Raw genomic sequence first — 21,787 nt, forward strand, 5'->3', positions numbered from 1 at the left:
AATTATTTTACAAACGCGGAACTCATTTGAACTCTAAAAACAGGCGTTCTAAATTTCTCAAATTAAAAAAATTAAACTAACAAATTACACAACGCGTATTGCGAAAAGCATACACCTCTTTAGCAGCATTTAAGTTTTTTATAACGGAACTCTAAGTTTGAACTTAGCCGGCCACGCTCTGGTTTGTTTCATTAAGCGGTATCGTTTTCAAAAGATTACATTTCTTTACGTTAACTTCACTTACCCCTGCTGCATTCTTCACAAAATATGACCCACTGCTGCCCTGATAGATACGCTCTGGCATAACGCCCGCCGCAATGGCCGCTTCCACTTGGATCACAACTTCATTAAATGCGGGATCATCTGTAAGTAGTCGAAAAAGAGAAAAAAAAAAGTTAATAAAGTAAAAACTAAAGGAACTATTTATATTTTTTAAAGAAAACCCATTCACTAATTAAATTTGTGCGCAGAACCATGACACGGCACCCGCCCGTGCGTGCCAACCGCCGGCAGAATTTAGTATATTTTTATGTAATCCCGAGATTTCGGCATTTTTACCGAGAAATTACTTTATTAAATCAGCAATACAATACTTTTTTGTGAGAATTAGAAGCATTTTTACATATTTTTCTGATAATTAATTATAAATAGATTTAATTCAAAACAACACAAGCAAACAATTCTTAAATCGGAAACTGGTTGTATTTAGATTTATACATTTTAGGTTCGGTTTTAGAAACATTGGCCAGAAAGTTATTGCTGAAGTTATTTCTGGCAACACTATGCGTGTCATCTGTTATTACTCATTTATTCTGATTGTTCTTTTTTCGGTGACAATATTAATATCGTTTTTTTTGTAAAACTCTAAATAAAGATTGCTAAATAATTCGTGCATCTCATTAGGTTATGGGCCCAGATGTCCAAAATAAAGCGTATATAATCCTATAGTTTGTTCATGCAAAATATTTTGAAGAAAACTCAAAGTTTGGTAAGTCAAATCGACGCATACAAATATAGCGATACATTTAGCGTGATGGCCTCGAGTTCTGCATACAGCTCATCCCGGATCGAGTTGTTGTCGAAGGAGAATTTTGATACATGGAGCATGCAAGTAGAAGCATTGCTGATCAAAAATGATCTATGGGAATATGTAAGTGGTCATGTGGCGATACCGTCAGAAACCGAGCCCGCTGCGAGAAGCACATGGTTTAAAAAATGGCCGTAAAGCTAAAGCTGATTTGATTTTGGCTATACATCCATCTGAATTGAAACAGGTACGTGGATGTGAGACATCACGAGAAGTATGGGTCAAATTGGAGTCGATTTATGCGTCAAAAGGTCCGGCGCGAAAGACAACGCTACTGAAGCAGCTAATGTTACAGAAGTTGACGGAAGGCGAAGATGTGAAAGAGCATATTGCGAAATTTTTTGATGCCGTAGACAAATTGGAGAGCATGAGCGTGCAGATAAATGGAGATCTTCTTTCAATTATGCTGCTATACAGCTTGCCGTCTACTTATGAGAATTTTCGTTGTGCAATCGAGTCACGTGATTCACTTCCAACCGCTGAAGTGCTTAAAGTAAAAATAATGGAAGAGAGCGAAGCACGTCAGCAGTCATCGGGCAGTACAGTAATAGCAATGACTGCAAAGTCACGTGAAAATGCTCGTAAACATTTTTCTAAAAGTAAAAAGGAAATAAGATGTTTCAAGTGAGGTGTACTAGGGCACAAGATCAGCGTATGTCCATCAAAGAATGAAGGCGGTAGAAATTCCAAAAGTTTAGCATATAGTGTTGACGATACGTATGTTGCACTCCATTCTGGGACAACAGACGGGACATTTGGTGTGAGTACTAAACGATTAAAGCGCGGATGGGTGTTAGACAGTGGATGTACGGCGCACCTGTGTGGTGATGAATATAATTTTAAAACGATGGAAAATACGTCAAAAGCGAAGCTCAATTTGGCAAGTCAGGCTTGTGCAGATGTTAAAGGCAAAGGCGTGGTGAAGTTGTCAGTGTCAAGTGAAAATGGTCAGCGGCATATTGAGTTTCAGAACTCGTTGTTTGTGCCCGGGTTGCGTACGAATTTAATTTCGATGGCAAAAATTACCGATAAAGGACACAGAGTGACATTTTCCAAAGAAGGTGCTTATGTATGTAATGCAAGTGGCGTTACAACTTTGATTGCAGATCGCAAGGGCGATTTATACTTTGTTCGTGAAAACAGCGAGTGCGCTGCTGCTCAAACGAAGTGCTCCGAACTGTTGAAGTGGCACTGTCGTTTGGGTCATCTAAACGCGGCAGATTTATCAAGGTTAATGCATGATGGTGTCGTTCCTTTATCAGATTTTGGCGACGTTAAGCAATTATCACAGTGCGAAGTATGTGTGGCCGGTAAAATGTCTGCACTTCCTTTTAATAAGGGCAGAGTACCTTGTTCAAAGCCTTTGAACATAGTGCATTCGGACGTTGTTGGACCGTTTAGGGAACAGTCATTTTCCAAAGCAAGATATTTCGTTACCTTCATAGATGACTGCACCAGGTGGTGCGAAATATACCTATTGCGTGAGAAGTCTGGTGTCTTTGAAGCTTTTAAGATGTATCAGCAATTCATGGAAAGGCAAACAGGATTAAAAATAAAGTGTTTGCAGTCCGATAATGGGCGTGAGTATGTAAATAATGATTTTGATAAGTATCTTTCAGATTTGGGTATTGCACGTCGACTGAGCATCCCTCGTACTACTGAGCAAAACGGTATTGCAGAGAGGATGAACAGGACATTGCTCGACATGACTAGATGTCTTTTGTTGCAATCCGGTCTGCGTAGAAGTTTTTGGTCAGAAGCTGTGGCGACTGCTTGTCATATAAGGAACAGATGTCCATCGAGAAGTTTACAAGGGAAGTCGCCTTATGAGTGTTTGAACAAAGTAAAACCCAATGTGAAGTACTTTAGGACATTTGGATCTAAGGTGATGGTACTAGATAAAGTAGCTTCAAAAAGTAAACTTGCTCCCAGGTCATTTGAAGGCGTGTTTGTGGGATATCCACGAGATAAGAAGGGTTATCGGGTATGGTTGTCAAAAGAGCATAAAATCATATGTGCGCGTGACGTCAGGTTTATAAATGAACAACAACCGGTTTATTCCCCCCCAACTCGCGATATTGATGAGCTGCTGTCGCTGCCAACATTTGCAGAAGAGAATAATAGCGCCAGTCCCAAAAGTGTGGAGTTCTCACCTCATCCAAATAACCAGAGTGTAAGGAGCAGTGAACCTGTTGCCAAGGTTCAAGAAGATGTAAAAGAAATGAAAAGAGCACCAGGAGCGCCAAAATTACTGCGAACTGGAAAGAGAGGACGACCGCGTAAATTATTTCAGTATCGCGAAAATTCAGAATCAGTTCCGCTATCATTTAGTCCAGAGGGCGACATAGGCAGTAATGTTTCAGACGAGTATGAGTCTGCTGATGATAATGTTTTCGTTGGTATAGCTGAGGTCAATATGCAGAGCGCATTGCGTGGGCCCGAAAGCAATGAATGGCGAGACGCATTGGACTGCGAAATCACTAATATTATAAAGAATGATACGTGGGATATTGTTAAGACTACTGAGAAGGAAGATGTAGTTGGTTGCCGTTTTGTTCTGACGAACAAGTGTGGGCCAGATGGTAAAATAGAGAGGCGAAAAGCTCGACTTGTAGCTAAAGGTTGTAGTCAAACATACGGGGTTAATTACTATGAGACGTTTGCACCGGTAGCACGATTAGATACAGTACGGTTAATGCTCGCTTTGTCGGCACACTTTGGCCTCACAATTTGGCAGTTTGATGTTGTGAGCGCATATCTGAATGGAGAATTAGATGAAAAAGTGCTCATGAAAGTGCCAACTATGTTATACGATATTTTGCAACGAATTATATTAAATAATGATAAGGAGGGTGAAATTGGTAGAAAAACATCCAAAATGCTGAACGATTTAAGTAATGGTGGCAACGCCTGTCGACTTAAGAGAGCACTATACGGCCTAAAGCAAGCTGGACGGCAGTGGTACTTCAAACTTAAGTTGAAGGTTTTAAGTATGGGATTACGGGCCACAAAGAATGAACCATGTTTATTCTATGGAGAATTCGATACAAATTTAGTTTTGTTGTTGGTATATGTGGACGATTTACGAATAGCGTCACGTGAACCAAATATAATTCACAAATTTAAGCAGCAACTTTTAAATGATTTCGACATTAAAGATGTCGGTAAGGCCAACTATTGTCTTGGATTAGAGATTCATCAAGAGAATGGTGTAATTATTTTGAAGCAAATGGGTTACATATTAGAACTATTGAGACAATACGGCATGAGTGAGTGTAACCCAGTAGCTACGCCGTCAGAATGTAATACGGTTTTTGATAAATCTTGCGAGAAGCTTGATAAAACCTATCCATATAGGGAAATAATTGGGGCTCTTATGTATTTGTCCGTTGCCACAAGACCCGACATATCTAATACGGTGGCAAGATTGGCGCAGTTCGTAAATGATCCTTCGAAAGCACACTGGAATGCGGTTAAACGTGTCTTAAGGTATCTTGCTGGCACGGCTGATAAAGGTTTGGTGTATCAAAGGACAGCCTTTCCGCTTGTAGGCTACACCGATGCTGACTGGGGTGGATGCACAAACGATCGTCGTTCTTATACGGGCTATGCATATTTGCTCAGCAATGCAGCCATTAGCTGGAAATCACAAAAACAACGTACTGTCGCACTTTCGTCAACAGAGGCCGAATATGTTAGTTTGGCAGAAGCAGCTAAAGAGACAGTTTATCTACGTAGCCTTTTACTCGAGATTGGCACTAAAGAGTTTACTGATATTACAATATATGTGGATAATAGAGGAGCGCAATGTTTGGCGAGTGATCCGGTTTATCATGCGAGGACCAAACACATCGACATAAAGCACCACTTTGTTCGAGAATGCGTCAGTAAAGGGTTATTCACATTGGCACACATATCAACGCATGAGATGCTTGCGAATGTGATGACAAAACCATTAGCACGAGTAAATCACGAAAGATGTCGAACTGGAATTGGTTTAACTGCTTAGATGATCCGCATATTGAGAGGGTGTGTTGAAGTTATTTCTGGCAACACTATGCGTGTCATCTGTTATTACTCATTTATTCTGATTGTTGTTTTTTCGGTGACAATATTAATATAGTTTTTTTTTGTAAAACTCTAAATAAAGATTGCTAAATAATTCGTGCATCTCATTAGTTATAAATAAATTGAAGTAAATCGGAATTTTCGACAATTAAAAAATACTATGATCCCGGTGTTGCGGGATTGTCATTCGCAATATACAGACATACATGAATATATTGGGTTTTCTAACAAGGGCGACTCGATGTTGACATTGAAAACCTGTGGCGGCCATATCGTTTTGACAACGTCTATCAAATCTGTTGTTTATTAGTCAGTCACTGATGATGAATGGAATGAAATGAAAAGAAAATGAAAAACTTTATTATCTCTAAGAGATTACATTGAATTGGCCACGAAGATTGTGCTATTGAACCCCTTAGAATATTTCTTATGCGATTTTCTGAAATTGCATGTCTATGCCAATAAGCTGTCTCTGACCAATGGCCTCAAAGTCCACATACGCCAAACCACTGCGCAAATTCAGCCAGATTTATGCAGCAGCGCCATTGACAATTAAACTTTTCGGGACAGCACCACCAAACGAAGATGCGGCATACATCTCAATGACGCCATATATTTTTCTATTGTTATAAATTGGATCTTGAAATAAAAAAAATGTCATTAATATCGTATAATTGTTTCTTATTTTATTATACTTGACTCGCCCTTATTAGAAAACCCTTTATACTTTTGTATACTCAACCAACTAAGAATGCGCTGTATAAGAGGATTGGTTATTGATGTGTTTGTACGAGTATCTATATAAGAATTTTTAATTGAAGTCTTCATAATTTATGCAGAACTTTTTTAATATTTTGCTATTTTTAACTGGCGTTTAAAGCAGGCCCAAGCAGTTGAGGGTTGATACTTGAATGTTGATTTGTATCTTCAAATTGCTTATATTGCGCAATATTGACATATGTATGTACATACAGCTGTGAGCATGAAAATAGCAATGCCCTTAAACAGTTATTTTGAACTCATTCATTTTTTTCCTATAAATCAATCAAAAGAAAATTTCAATACCAATTCAGATGTGTAGAGTTTAACTGAATAAATCTGGAAACTACGTAAATAACGGTTCTTTATTGACGTAATTACGTTTTTAAGTGCAATATTGAAATAGCAGTACCTACAGTTTTTTAAGGGGGAACGCCACTGTGGGGGGTCAAAAAATAGTCGATTTTTCGGAATTTTTTTTTAAGTAGGAATGATTATTCGCGGATCGGACAAAAGGCAATTTATTATATATGTATTAAACTATGTTGATGTAAATTTTTATTAAAAAATATTGAAATTTATGCAAGTAAACGTAACTAGTTAAACAAAATGACGTCATCTGGTGGCAGCGATACAGCAATGAATAATTATCTGAAATCAAAATTAACTTACACAACAGTGGCTATCGTTGTACGTAGCCGTTTTTTTTTTTTTTTTTTTTTTTTTTTGACAAAATGGTGGTGAATTGAATTTCGATGTGTGTTTTTCACCATTTTTTTGATTTTCAAGTTGATTTTGATAGTTATTTTTAAAATTTTGAAAATCGGCTGCGTACAACGTTAGCCAATACTATAACAAAAATTTTGAAAAAAAGAAAATTAAAATCGGTTAATTAGTCTTCGAGAATACGTTGCGCTACGGGGCCGAACCGACGGGCGCTCACTTAAGTGCACATAGACTCGGCAATAAAGCAAATTTCGCTTTAAAATTTTTACCACATTTTCTTGAGTAGTTATACGAACAATTTATGCAAAAAAAATCGATTTTTTTGAATTTTCACAGTGGCGTTCCCCCTTAAGGTTCTGCAAGAAATGATAATAAAATTTTGAACAGAACATTTAGACGAAAAGAAGATATTTTATTATTTATTTATATTTTTTTAATTTTGGTGCGTGTCATGCATATAGATCTTACACAGAAATACAAAATATTCTTTCACGCTCAGCTAAAATCAACCAAATTTGTGGACAAACCGGAAAAAAGAGGAGGAAAGGAAAAACTTACCTGCAAGACGAACGCAGAATTTAAGGTGCGCCAAAGGGAATCCCAGAAAGTCAGCCATACAAATTAAAAAAAGAGGTGAACTTAAATTATTCTAACATGACTGTGCGTAGAAGACTATGGGAAGCTGGATAAATAGCTCAAAGCGCACGAAAAAGGCCACTACTGACACCAAAACATAAGGCAAAAGGTGTAGAGTTTGCATGAAAACATGCTAGCTGAACAGCTGATATGTAGCATAATGTTTTATGGACTGAAAATCCTAAACCTGTTTTGTATGATGGCACGGGTTCCCGACAATATATTAGAGGTCTACTTGGCATCGAAAATCAACCACAATACACTCTAAAAACCATTAAACGATGTGGGATATTTCTCATATTATGGTGCAGGCCCTATACACAAAATTGATGGCAAAATGGACACCAATAATTATGTGGAAATAATGCAGAATGTTATGTTGCCGTATTGCAGAGAGGAAATGCCAATAAAATGGGTCTACCAGCAAGATAATGAACCGAGGTTCACGAGTCGGAAGGCCAAGAATTGATTTCGCGCAAATGAAATTTGATGTTATGGAATGGACAACTCACTACCCCGACCTCAATCCTATATAAAGTCTGAGGGGGAACTTAAAAAGAACTGTAAAAAATTCCAAACCGAGTAACAATCGCAACTTTGAGAAATTGTTAAAGATGCGTTGCTGAAGATTCCGATGCTGTGATGTGAGCAATTGGTGAACTCAATGCCCCGCCGTTGTGGTGTCATTATAAAAAATTTGGAAAACTCAACTAAATATTAGTTACAAGTTTGTATCTGCAAACTTTGTCATTGCAGTTTTTCTTTAATTATTTTATAATTTAATCTTTATTTTACTTATATGACCACTGCTATCATATTTTAATGTTAACCCTGAATTTTATTCTTTGTTAAACAAACTATACATACTTAAAAAAACATATTGTAAGGTAAGTAAAGCAACGTCCGTTGTGGTACCATTTTACTCATAAAAGAGGACGAGAAATAAATGAAACATATTGTTAATATTGTGAACTACGTAGACGACGGCGTCGGCATCAAATAGTCAACTCTATACCAAGCAAATTTTCTCCGGTAATTACCGAGTTTCATTTTTTTTTTAATTTTGAGAAATAACTTTATTATTGAGGTATTGCCATATCTAAACTTTTTCAAGTTAGTTGCATGCAGAAGTTACAAGGAAAGTAAACACGAAAAAATAACGGCAAATTGGCACCGATTTCATGGCCTACTTTGATATGATGGAATGAATTTATGATGAATAATAGTTTAAGCGCTGCCATATAGTCAATACCGCAAAAAAATTTCGATATCAAATACCAAACTCGAAAAAAGCATCGAGTAAAAAAATTACTTTCTTCGGAAAAAATTATCGAGTATTTACTTGCACGCACAGATATCGAGGAATCGCTAGTCCTACTATGGGATCAAACTATTTTCAGCAAATAATGCCACTAAAAATAATTAAATATTTAGATACCATCAATTATATTAAAATTCCATATGAAATTCCTAAGCCTACAATTAATGGTGCCATAGCTATAACGCCATAGTCGTAACCATAACCATAACCATAGCAAACAAATGTTAACAGCTGCTTACGGTTAGGGGGCCAAACTAATATTCAATAAATACATACGGCTACGGTTATGGTTATGGCATTATGGTGCGGTCGTTTACAGTGGTGCCCATATGTTTGATCAGAACTGCTGATTGCTATGGTTACGGTTATGGCTAAGGTACAACACCAGTAATTGCTGCTTATTCATTGTGAAGTGCACAAAATATTGGCCCTTATTATGAGCAACATTCGATCTTCGACTATAGTCGAAAGTGCTGATCGAACGAATTTTCATTTGGTATTATGGTGCTCATTCGTTGAAGAATAGGACTATTGTGAATTTCGATCGCTCGACGCATTTACAATAGATAATTTTTTCTCAGGTGATACAGCAAATCAAAATAAAAGAAAAAACGATTGTGTTGAAATTCTTTGCTAACAATATTTTTAAAAGTTAAAAAAAGTATTCTGTGAAAATGAGTACAACGGAGTTGTGGTTCGACGATTCATCGGACGATGAAAGATTAGTGGACCTAGCTAGAAGTAGAAAACAGCTGAGGGACGCATTCAACCCCCTAGAAATGGCTTCCACTGAGTAAGTTTAGTATTTTCAAAATGTGTTGACGTACTTAATATTACAGAAATTTCCTTACAGTTTTTTAAAGAACTTTAGATTATCTAAAGAGGCGTTTATGAACCTACTGTCCAGTACAGAAAACCAGTTGCAGCAGTGCACCTGAGCCAATAGCTCTTCACTATTCTCCAAAAAAAGCAACACAAATTATTAATGTGTGTGCAGCTTTGCACAACATTTGCTTGTTTCATAATGTTAAACTTCCGGATAAGAGTTATCCGATGAGACCCTCAACGATGATGCTGAAGATATTGAAGTGGAATCAAATAACGGAGAAGCAGAAAACATAAGAAATGAAATTCTTAGAATATTATAGAAAAATCTAAAAAGTATTAAATAGAAACCTTTACGCCACATTTTCTGTTTTATTTTTGTTATAAATTTTCTTTATTCAATTATTTGTCATTCGGAAAAAATATGTATTTCAATTCCTCCACGTATTTCAGCCCATACCTGTCAAGGGAAAATAAAAATGTATTTCTATAAACATCACAAAAAAAAAACCATTATTAACCTTAATCTATTTTGCTGCCGTTCTAACTGGTGGTCCCAAGCAATTCAGCTCCGTTGTAAATTCCTCCCATTTTTTTTCTGCTTGAACTTTGGTGCAAGTCCCTTTTGCGAATTGTGGATTCTCTTCCATTAATGCAACTAGCCTTTCTAATTGCTGTTTGGTACTCACGACTTTCGACCTGCATAAAATTAACAAAATTAGTATATATTTATTATTTGGTTACTATAATTAAAACAATAAATAATCGCAAACAACTTACATTTTAACAAGTTTTCCCACAATACGCTACACAATCGAAAGCAAAATTGCATTCGACTCTAAATTCGGTATGCAACGAAATTTTCGACAAGGTTGCACCGCTCATAATACCAAATTGACATTCGATTTTCGAACTTCGACAACCAACGAATATCGAAGATCGAATCCAACTCATTATAGGGGCCATTTATTTCAAAACGGGAAACGTATATAATTTTTAATGCATACTTTCAGGCGGAATAGTTTGAAAAGCAACAGTTATTTACCTAACAGTTTGAGCGATATATAATGAGGAGCAGGACGCTCGACTTTTGTTTAAAACATAATTTATAATAATACTAAATTCTGGGAATTTCGTTTCTCCCAAAAATGTTGCCTATTCATTGCCCTCTATTTTTTTCGTGTCCGATTCTAAAATACGTGTAACTCGGCGAAAATACTATGTATTCAACGCAGGCAAGGAAAGGAAATTTTCTCTTTTGAGAAGCTTTGTTAGAGAAGTTGATTACCATGGAAAACAGCTGACTACTTAAAACTGCATGCAAAACTGCAGATAGATACATATATACTTGTATTGTCTCGTGCTTTTTCTGAGTAGACAAAAAAACTTGCATTTGTATACATTTAAGTGCATGTTGAAAAGATTTCAGAGGTGTGGCCAAGGTCAGACCATAACCGAATTTCAGCTAAGGATGATAGATTTGCCAGACTTCGGCATTAGCTGTGATGAAAAACAAAGTTGTACGAGCAACTTCGGCTGCCACGTCACTGGAACCTTGGCAGCCGATTTCTTTCCACTTATTCACACACTCGATCAATCAGTTGTTGTTCAGACTGCAACGAAGTATCATAAGAGGAGAATGTGTTAATTGTTTTCGTCATCACCAATACAATCTCAATTTGTTTGTAAACACATCCTCTGTTTCGTCAGCCTATCAACAGATTCTGTCAAATTCGCTGTGAGCCGGTTAACAGTCTGATAGTGGCCACACCTGCAAAATTATTTTCATCATTCTTTCGAATTTGAAACAATCAGCTGATTGGCTGATGTAACAGGGGTTATGGATTGTGTTGGTGATATACAAAGAAAATCAACACAGACTTCACTCATGTTACTGATTGCTGTCTGAACGACTGATTAGACGAGTGTCTGAATACATGTGCAATGAGCGGGCAGAAATCGGCTGTCGAATCCCCTGTGACGTAACAGCTGAAATTCCCCTAATTTTTTCACTATAGATAAAGAGCGAATCTTGTAAGTCTAACATTGCCCTACTGCAGAGACCCTGGCTTGGCTGAGTGCAACATTGTACACCGTGGAAGAGCAACATTTCCTCGTAAAAAGAAAACAACGTCAGCCACAATCCCTGAAGCTTTTTACTGACTCGGAATATGTACTTTTTAGATGTTTAAGGCAACAGAAATACATTTGAGTTTTTCTGAAATATATTTCGATTTTTCTGAATCTCATTTGAGTTTTTCTGAAATATATTTCGATTTTTCTGAATCTCATTTGAGTTTTTTTGAAATACGTTTCGATATTTCTGAATCTCACTTGGCCTCCTCTGAAATACAATTGTGTTTTTCTGAAATAGATTTTAGTTTTTCTGAAACACTATTGGAAAAGGTATAGGCGAAAATTTGCTAATTTTAGTAAAATGTCTGCCTAACATCTGTCAAAAATAAATAATTCTTTTCATTCGACTTCCTTAAACTTTAAAATTGTAATTTTCGAAATTGGTTAAAGTCATGGATAGTGACACTTTTCATTCAACCTGCTGTATTGTGCATTGGGGAAATGGAAGTAAGATTTGAAACTGTATTTCAGAAGATATCAAATGATTTTAAAATATTCATATTCAATTTTATGTGGTCCAAACATGTCCAAGGACACACGTGAATTTATCTGATAATAACGAAAATAAAAATACACAAAAAAAATAAGCCACACAGCTACGAGCACTCATCACTTTTTAAATGCAAAACTGTTACCACCAAGGACGCAAATTTAGCTAAACTTTCATACACACCCACGCACATCTCCACTTTTCATTAATTGCAATACCTTTCAAAATCAATGCATTCCATTTACGCAAATAGTGCGCCGTCAAAACGTAATCCTCGAACAGCTCGTATCCCTGTGAAGACGAGCACATTTTCCATGAAAATGAAATTTGAAACCTTTTAATTTATGATTTCGCTAAAGTTTGCACTTGCTTCTTGCTCTTCTTAAATTCTTAAATTAAATACAGAGTAGGTACGTTTTACGTACTTTCACTTGAAGACCGTGAAAAGCTGGCAATTGGCCCATACTTTTCGCTACTCTGCCATATGTAATGCAATTCGCTGAGATAATACGAACACCTCCTGCTTTGACAAAACCGAGCGGAGCACATAACAGTATTTCAGTCTCATTTTCATTTTCGATGCTTCGTAAGTAAAAGTAAAGCAAAGCAGAGAGTGTGAAAAAGGTAAAAACGGGAAGTGAGAAAGAACACAGCTGACACAATTCCGCAACGCATTTTGGTATCTATAAAATGCAGTTGTATACGAAGGCGTGCAATCGTAAACCTGGATATATATATACAGTATTGTGCAAAACACAAGCAAATTTTTCCTGCTGAAACATACACATATGTACATATTTTACTTTTTTTCAATGGATTGGCAACGGTCTAAGTGAGTTGGTCCACTTCTACCTATGCTATTTCCGCGATTGAAAAAATGGTGAGGAGATAGGGGGTACTTTGTCGAATAGGCTTTCTTTGACAGATCACGCTTGACTACAGTCAAACTAAATACATCATTTTTCCAGTATTCATTAACATTTCATCATGGAGAGTCTTATTACGCCTCAACAACGTGTACGAATCGTGGAATTGTATTACGAAAATCGACGCTCTGTGAAGTGTTCACAGTTCAGCCCAACTTATGGTGTTCATCGAAGAAGGCCATTCTTGGGTTAATGGCTACGTCAATAAGCAAAATTGCCATATTTGGGCTGAAGAGCAACCCGAAGTCTTTCAAGAACAGCCATTATATCTATTGAAAACAACCGTTTGGTACGACCCATGAGCTGGACGTTGCCACAACAGTCGATTCTACGTAACCGGGACAGCCCGGCTTTATATCCGGTCAAGGACTATCACTTCAGCAGCATTCCCCGTAAGTGTATGAGCAATATTTATGCTGCTACAACAACAACAACAACAATCTATGGGCTGGACAAATCAGCCGCCCATATTTCTTCAAAGAAGAGACTGGAGAACGGAGAATGGCGAACGACTTCGTATCATGATGAAATATTTTTTGATGAAAAAGTAATTGAAGTCCGTGATTTCCACAACATTTGGTTCTAACAAGACGGCGCTACTTGCCATACAGCCCGTGAAACAGTGGCTTTACTGCGTCTTTGCTTAGGTGAACAATTTATCGTTAGATATCATACCTTTGGACTTTTATTTGTGAATAAACCAGATTCGATTGAGGCATTGGAAGCCAACATTACTAAAGTTATTCGCGAGATACGTACCGAAGTCCTCCAGCGAGTGACTCTAAATTGGTGTTAACAGATGGCCGAATTACAGCGCAGTTGCGGTCAACATTTGAAAGGAATTATCTTTAAAAAATAAATGTCATGAATAAAAATTCGAAAAAGCGAAAATATTTACAACATTAAGCATATTTGGAGGAAAAAGTAGGCACCGCGAATGAATGGAAAAGGGAGAATCGGTTGTGGTATTGTGGTAGAATTTTCACTTTCTCTTTTGTGAAAAATGGTAGTAATTTACTTAAAAAACATTTGAAATATATTTGTTTGTTTCTTTTTCAGCCAAAAATTATGAACAAACCTCAACAAACGATTTTTAAAGCTTTATGAAAGACGCTTTCAATATTGGCGCTAGCTTTGTCGATTAGGAAGTTGCCTGATTCTGCTTATAATACATTTCATTATTTTCTCAATTCTAAGTTTGAATAATTACTTCTTCTTCTTAATGCTGGATTTTCCAGGTTTAAAGCCACACTGATAAGGTCCAATCAGTTGGTTGATGGTGGGCTTCAGCCTTTCACACAATACCCTCGCTAGAACCTTATAGGCTATATTTAGAAGACTAATCTCTCGATATTTGGCACAGATTGCACACTTTGCTTGAATAATTACACAAGACGATATATTTGCGTATTAAGCAGAAAAGCCAAATAAATCCGAATCAAACACATGGATTAAAACTAAGATAGGAGCAAATCCTTATCTATAGAAAAAAAGTTGCTTAAGTTGTACATATATATGTACGAACACTCACACACAAGTTGCCCAAACTGTATAGATAGGGTACCCCTGCAAACCAACGTTCACCAGTTTTTCCAATTTTACCAACACATTCACTCAATTTTTCCAATAATACCCACACAATCACATTTAATTCTTTTGTCATTTTCGATGGGTTATACATATATTTATCTCATAATTTTCGTGAATACTTATTAAACTTAACTATAGTGAGTGCGAAAGTGACAGCAAAAAACAAGTTGCAAATGTCAAATACAAAAATTAATTCTGTGAAAATCTCCAAGCAAAAAGGTAAGTTGAACAATTTTTAGTAAATTTTGGAATTATATATCTATTTAAACTAATAAAATGTATTTTTATTTTCAGAAAAACCTATTCACAAATCCTTTGCAGCTTGTGGATGTGCGGGAGATGGAGTATTTCGCCAGTCAAAACACTGGGGAGGTGCGCGTGCGCGGTTCTAACGTATTCCACGGGTAGGTGTTGATAATTTAAGCAAATAATGGTTTCTTCCTGTGCGAACTTGATTTCTGTGACTAAAACTAACTTGAATGATAATTTCTTTCTCTGCCTTTGCGTCGCAGTTATTACAAAGATCCCGAGAAAACTGCTGAGGCTGTTGACTCTGAAGGCTGGCACCACACGGGCGATGTGGGCATGTGGCTTCCAAATGGCACGCTGCGCATAATCAATCGTCGCAAACACATTTTCAAGCTAAGCCAGGGCGAATATATTGTACCGGAGAAAATTGAGAATATTTACACTCTGAGCCAATATGTAAATCAGGTGTACGTTTACGGAGAGAGCCTTAAGGTAACTCCATTTTTTGACATAATTTCTAGCTTTTCATGTTCACGCCATATTTACATACAACCCTTAACGCCCACTTAGAGCTGCATCATAGCCGTCGTCGTGCCTGATGTGGATGTTCTCAAGCAGTGGGCGAACGACAATCGCGTCAAGGGCACACTTTCGGTGCTATGCATGCAATAATCCACAAGTAAAAGAACTCATGCTGAATTGGGGTAAGCAGAGCGGACTGAAATCCTTCGAACAGGTAAGTAGCCCAGTGCATATCTGCTTATACTAGTAACGTATGACGTGGTAATAATATCATAATTTAAAATTAATAATAATTACAAATTTTGTATTTATATACCAGGTCAAGGATATATATTTGCATCCCGATCCGTTTTCGGTACAAAATGGACTACTCACACCAACATTCAAAGCGAAGCGGCCACAATTGAACAAAACAGTGCGAGAAACCCCGTAGAGGAGTTAGAAGTAAAATGCGAACAATTTTAAACTTTATGCGAAAATAGAAAAAACATTAAATTGATATTTATTTAATTAGGCATCAATTTAAATTTCTGTAAAATAGATATTTTAAATACCGGCATAAAAGCAAACTATTACCATTTTAGCCAAAACTATTCTTCAGGTACTAAATAAAATTTTATTAGAAAAGAGTAATCAAATGTAAATATTATACTAATTTATGTACATAAAAACTAAAACGTAAACTTTTCTAATAACTAAACTAATTAATGTAATATATATAAATAACTAAAACTAAAAAGTAAATTTGTCTAACACCAAACCTAATTTTACAATGTAAATATTAAAATAAATATCTAAAACTTAACGTAATTTTATAATGTAAATAGTAAATTAATATAAATAGCTGTACATAAATAGAACATACTAAAAAAATTATTGTATATTGTATTAATTTTCTTTAGAAACTAAAAATTAATTAAATAAATATTAAAATAATTCATTAAATAAATAATATTCAATAAATAACCATTTGTTTCAGTAATTTTGAAGGATTATTGTATATGGGATCCGTAAGTATTACCTACAAAATTACCCAGTTGAAGAGATTCTGTTAACTATATGTTAACAACGAAATTCACTTATTCATCAGATTCTGTTACCTACATGTTAACAACGAAATTCACTAGTCTATGAAATTCTGTTAACTACATGTTCACAATAACATTCACCAGTCCAAAAGATTCTGTTCACTACATGTTAACAATAACATTCACCGGCCCAAAAGATTCTGTTCACTACATGTTAACAACGAAATTCACTAGTTCATGAAATTCTGTTCACTACATGTTAACAACAACATTCATGAGTTCAGAAGGTTTTGTTCACTACATGTTACCCACATCATTCACAACTTGAGTGTCAATTAGAGCAGCACAGCAGTATTGAGAAATTTCTGTTAGTGCGAGCGAATAAAATCATCACACGTATAGACTGGAAGTAGGTAGCAATTGCACGGCGTAGAATATAAAATTACTACAAAGCTCACAACTTCACAGGTGAACGATACCCACAAGTTAGCAGTATAAATAGCAGGTAGTTGGTTTGCAGGGTACGTTTCATAAGTACATGAACACATACATGTGTACGCAGGTCAGCGGGGCGTATGAGTGACTCAAATAACATTGAATCGGTGTGCCAGCACTTTGGTTTTTAGGGCTTTGTGTCGCCTGGTTTTACAAGAGTTTACACTTACACAAGAATTTCAAAGGACAATTAATGCATCGGCAAACTGCAGTCACAATTTCATAGGCTGAATAGACACTTGCTATATCACTATTATCATCTTTATCATCACTGATTCGTTGAAGTGATTCACGTGTCTTCACCGTTTCAATACGATTAATAGCGTCCTCTTCGCTATCAGCTTCCAGATAGTTACCAGTATCAGTCTCGCATCTCTTTTGCTGACAATAACAACGGTAATGTACCGACCTCTTGTCTTCTAGATGTTGTACTACTTTCACAGAACTGTGTTCCATGATTTTTCAAGGAATTTTAACTATCGTCGCAACGGTCTTTTTTTGACTGTCTGGTTGTCGTCACTTTCGAGTGGCACGGTTTTCAATTCTTTGATTTTATTTTAATTTTAGATTTTTGACACTGAAATTTTTTTTTTAAACAAAACATTTTGGCAACTAAACAGTAAACATTTTTTGGGAAATGAAAAGTAAAGAGTAAAAATGAATTAAAACCAAAATTCAAATTTACATACACAATTTATCAAGAAGGATAAAAGAAACAAAAAAATAGTCTTTCGCAATGCAATTCTTTTCAAATTGTTGCCCATAATTATGAAAGGAGTTCAAGGGGTTATACGCAGTTATGACTTTCAAAAAAATCGATTTTTTTATTGCATTTTTGTAATGTACATATATTCAAAAGTATACGCACGAAATTTGAAGTAGATCTAAGCAATACTTTCGGAGTTATACCTAAATATGTAGAGATTAGAGCTGTGCGAAACATCGATGTAGTATCCAGTTTTTCCATCACTGAGAAAAAAACGCAGTAAAAGCTAGAGCGTTATTTTTGGAGTTATTGGTGTTGGCAGGCAGTGGTTATAATGCATAAATATCTTAGAGCTTCAAATGGGCAAGGTATGTACATATATATATTAACTGATGCCTTCTTTACAAGTTAACCTCTGTGTTTTGTCTCATTTGTATGTAGGTTGTAGTGCGGCAATCATTGAAGAAAAAGAGCAAGAGGAAGAGCCGCAAGCCAAAAAGGCGCGATATGGTCAGTCCAATGTGTTGAATTTTTTTAATAAGTCCTCGGATGGCAAGACTGCCAAATGTTTAAAATGTGGTAAAATTTATCAAACCAGCGGAAACACCACCAACATGGCGGGACATTTAAAGCGGGTACACCCAGCGTTAACGGTGAGTGAGTTGCCAAAGGCTTCAGGACATATGGCGGCTTATTTGGATAAAAAATATGAAGCCTCATCGAAACGGAAGAGAGATTTGGACAGCGCATTGTTAAATTTCATTTGCTCCGATTTACGTCCATTTTACATTGTAGAAAACGAGGGATTTAAGCAATTTGTAAATGCTTTGGATCCCCGATACGAATTGCCTTCACGATCAACATTGCTTTCAACATGTTATAATAATTTATTCATGAACATGAGAATGAAACTGAAAAGCATTTTGCAAGAAGTGGAATATTGCGCTGTGACAACCGACTGTTGGACATCTCGAGCCAACGAGGCTTATTTGACTGTAACTTGCCATTTTATAGATCCAGAATTTAAACTTCGCACAGCAGTACTTTCGACTAGTAAGTTACAGAATGAGAAAAATCATTCTGCAGAAAATATTGCGAACTCTCTATGTGCAGTGCTAATTGAATGGGAAGTTATGGACAAAGTTGCAGCCATTGTTACCGATAGCGCAAGAACAATGATAAAAGCATGTGAGATATTGCAAAAAAGACATGTGCCATGCTTTGCGCATGTTATTAATTTAATAGTTCAACAATGCCTGAATCAAGAGAAAATAAAAGTTATTATGGGGAAATGCAAAAGTATTGTGGGATTTTTTAAGAAAAGCACAGTAGCTTACGCCAAGTTTAAAGAAGCTCAAAATACAGAGAAGCCATACAGTTTAAAGCAAGAATGTCCTACAAGATGGAATAGCGCATTTCATATGACACTGTGCGACAATTTTGGGGTCATCAAAATCAAACCACACCGGACCTTTTTTTTCTGAAAATATACCTATTCAATAGCAAAACCCTCGCTGGGTTTTTAAAAGTTAGCTCGATTTTTTTTTTATTGCGTTTTGAAGTTTTCTATTTTCATGAGATTTTGGAGTTTTACCTGTACGCTAAATTTGACTTATAAATCGACCTTTGTTTGATTTAATCGATTTATTTTGTCATAGCTTGATGCAGAAATTTCGTACATGTACAAATAAACTTATTTTGAGAAGAACCTATATCTCAATACGCAATTTTCAATACCAAAATTTCGAAAAATTGTATGTTTTTACCATTTTTTACTGTAATTATGAATCTTCTTTCAAAAATGTTGCAAAATGTACTAAAAAAGTCATTTATAAGATAAAAACGTAAAACTGAACTTTAAGTTTGTTATTTTCTAAAAAAATAAATTTTTAATAAGATTTTTCTTCATAAAAATAATTTTTTTATACTCTGTTGTGAAACGTCCACAACAATAGCAGAAAACGTTAATATTTGCAGGACAATTGTACATTTTTTATTTTCTTAATTCATAAAAAATTCACGTAAATGAAATTAATAAATTCAAATATGATAACAAAAACCGTATTCTTCACAAAATATTTAGCGCGTCAAATGTATTTTAGGAGTTGTTATGCACGAACCTGATCTCGCAAGACTGCTGCGATCTTAGAACAGGTAAAATCGTTGGGAACAAATTTTGGAATTTCTAAAACAAACATTTCCTGATAAGACAGACTACAACCTTCTTTATACTTTTTATTTTGGAATGTGTGCTAGCCACTTTTCTATGTACTTAACAGTCTTGTGAGACCAATCTTGCTTTTCACTACTCACGATCACATTTTGTTACATCCAATATTCATTGGAAAACCGTATCTGGAAAAAATCTAGCAAAAATAGAAAAATCTGAAAATGTGTATAACGGGTGGTTACGTATAAAATTATTTTCATAATTACAGTAAAAAATGGTAAAAACATACAATTTTTCGAAATTTTGGTATTGAAAATTGCGTATTGAGATATAGGTTCTTCTCAAAATAAGTTTATTTGTACATGTACAAAATTTCTGCATCAAGCTATGACAAAATAAATCGATTAAATCAAACAAAGGTCCATTTATAAGTCAAATTTAGCGTACAGGTAAAACTCCAAAATCTCATGAAAATAGAAAACTTCAAAACGCAATAAAAAAAAAAATCGAGCTAACTTTTAAAAACCCAGCGAGGGTTTTGCTATTGAATAGGTATATTTTCAGAAAAAAAAGGTCCGGTGCGGTTTGATTTTTGATGTCGCACTGTGTGATTGAAAGAATTCTTAAAACAAATGATGCTATAAGCAGTGTTCTTCTTTCAACCCCAAAGGGACTTGCCCCGTTTTCGGCTGCCGAAATTTTAATTTTAAAAGACATAAAAATTTTATTGCAACCTTTTGAATGTGCAACATTGCAAACTTCTTCGCGAACGTTGGTCACGGTATCATTAATAATTCCTATAACTTGCGGACTTCTGCATAATTTGCAATTGTTAAAAAATGACCTAAAAACAATTGAAGGTCGCGAAAGCTGCAATTGCTTATTGGAGGGCATATCGTCCAGACTACTGCAATATGAAATTCGCAATGTTCCTCGAGTGGCAACTTTGCTAGATCCTCGGTTTAAAAAAGAAGCGTTTCACTCACCATTTAACATCACTGAGGCTCAAAAACTCTTGGAAAACGAGCTTTCTTTTTTCAACGCACAGAAGTCTCGCCCTTGCGACGAACCACGCCTGCCAACATCAACCTCCACATCGCAGACATCCCTTTTTCAATTTTTGGAAAAAAACAAAAGTTTGAAACATAAAACTAATACAGTAGATTCCATATTGTCAATTCGTCAATATTTTAATCTAGACAATTTGGAATCAAACTCCAACCCTTTAGATTATTGGAAGGTTGTATTTTACTTGTCAATTCCAGCGTTTAAATATGTGTATTAATTAAATTTTATTATTACAGATCTCATCAGATAAATCATTTCAGCATTGCTGCAAAAAATATTTCTGCGTTCCAGCAACTTCGACAGAAAGCGAACGTATGTTCAGTAAGGCTGGAATCGTTGTAAGCGAAAAAAGAAGTTCGCTTCAGTTTAAACATGTTGACATGCTACTTTTTATCAATCGGAACAAGTGGATCTCTGAACAGCAATGATTGTTTTATAGTTTTAAGTTTGAAAAAGATTGAATTATGCTTTATAGTATTAAGTTTGAAAGATTTAATTTCTGTTTTATAGTATTAAGTTTAAAAGATTGAATTTCTGTTTTATAGTATTAAGTTGAATGATTGAACTTCTGTTTTATAGTTTTAAGTTTGGAAAAAGGATGTTATCCTTAATAAAGATATATATATTATATAGAGAATCAAAAAATGTACTATATTACTTCGATGTAGTATCGATACATCGATGTTTTTTTCTGAAAAACATCGATGTTTCAACAGCTCTAGTAGAGATGCCTCGGCACGTTTTAAGGTAGGTATTGAAACTTTAAACGTGTTTTTTTCAAAACGGCATTTTTCAAGTCGGTGTACGGCTTGTTTGATCGGTCAACCGTTTTAACTCAATCTTTAAAGATACATTTTCTAGTAATTAATCGTTCCTTTTGTAAATCTGATACTTATTTTCCATTTTATAATCAATTTACGGCCAAATTTTAACGTAAAAATTGAAATCATTTCTTTTAAAAGCTGCCATTTTGTGAAAATTCACT

At 35.6% G+C, this 21,787-nt stretch overlaps 2 protein-coding genes across 2 annotated transcripts in view; one reads left to right on the forward strand and one right to left on the reverse strand.

The window, feature by feature from the left end:
- LOC128861697 (phosphatidylinositol 4-kinase type 2-beta) overlaps window positions 1–21,787 on the reverse strand; it is a 52,295-nt gene that overhangs the window by 12,627 nt on the left and 17,881 nt on the right. The window contains exon 3 of the mRNA XM_054100021.1: window positions 245–363. Coding sequence (XP_053955996.1) covers window positions 245–363 — 119 coding nt within the window. The remainder of the gene's footprint in view (window positions 1–244; window positions 364–21,787) is intronic.
- On the forward strand, window positions 14,864–16,010 carry LOC128861700 (long-chain-fatty-acid--CoA ligase 5-like). Its single transcript, XM_054100036.1, has 4 exons — window positions 14,864–14,968; window positions 15,077–15,305; window positions 15,384–15,549; window positions 15,655–16,010. Exons 1-3 carry the CDS (start codon window positions 14,904–14,906, stop codon window positions 15,483–15,485), a joined length of 396 nt encoding a protein of 131 aa, XP_053956011.1. The 5' UTR covers window positions 14,864–14,903; the 3' UTR covers window positions 15,486–15,549; window positions 15,655–16,010.

This window comes from Anastrepha ludens, chromosome 2 (genome assembly GCF_028408465.1).
Source record: "Anastrepha ludens isolate Willacy chromosome 2, idAnaLude1.1, whole genome shotgun sequence".
Taxonomy (NCBI): domain Eukaryota; kingdom Metazoa; phylum Arthropoda; class Insecta; order Diptera; family Tephritidae; genus Anastrepha; species Anastrepha ludens.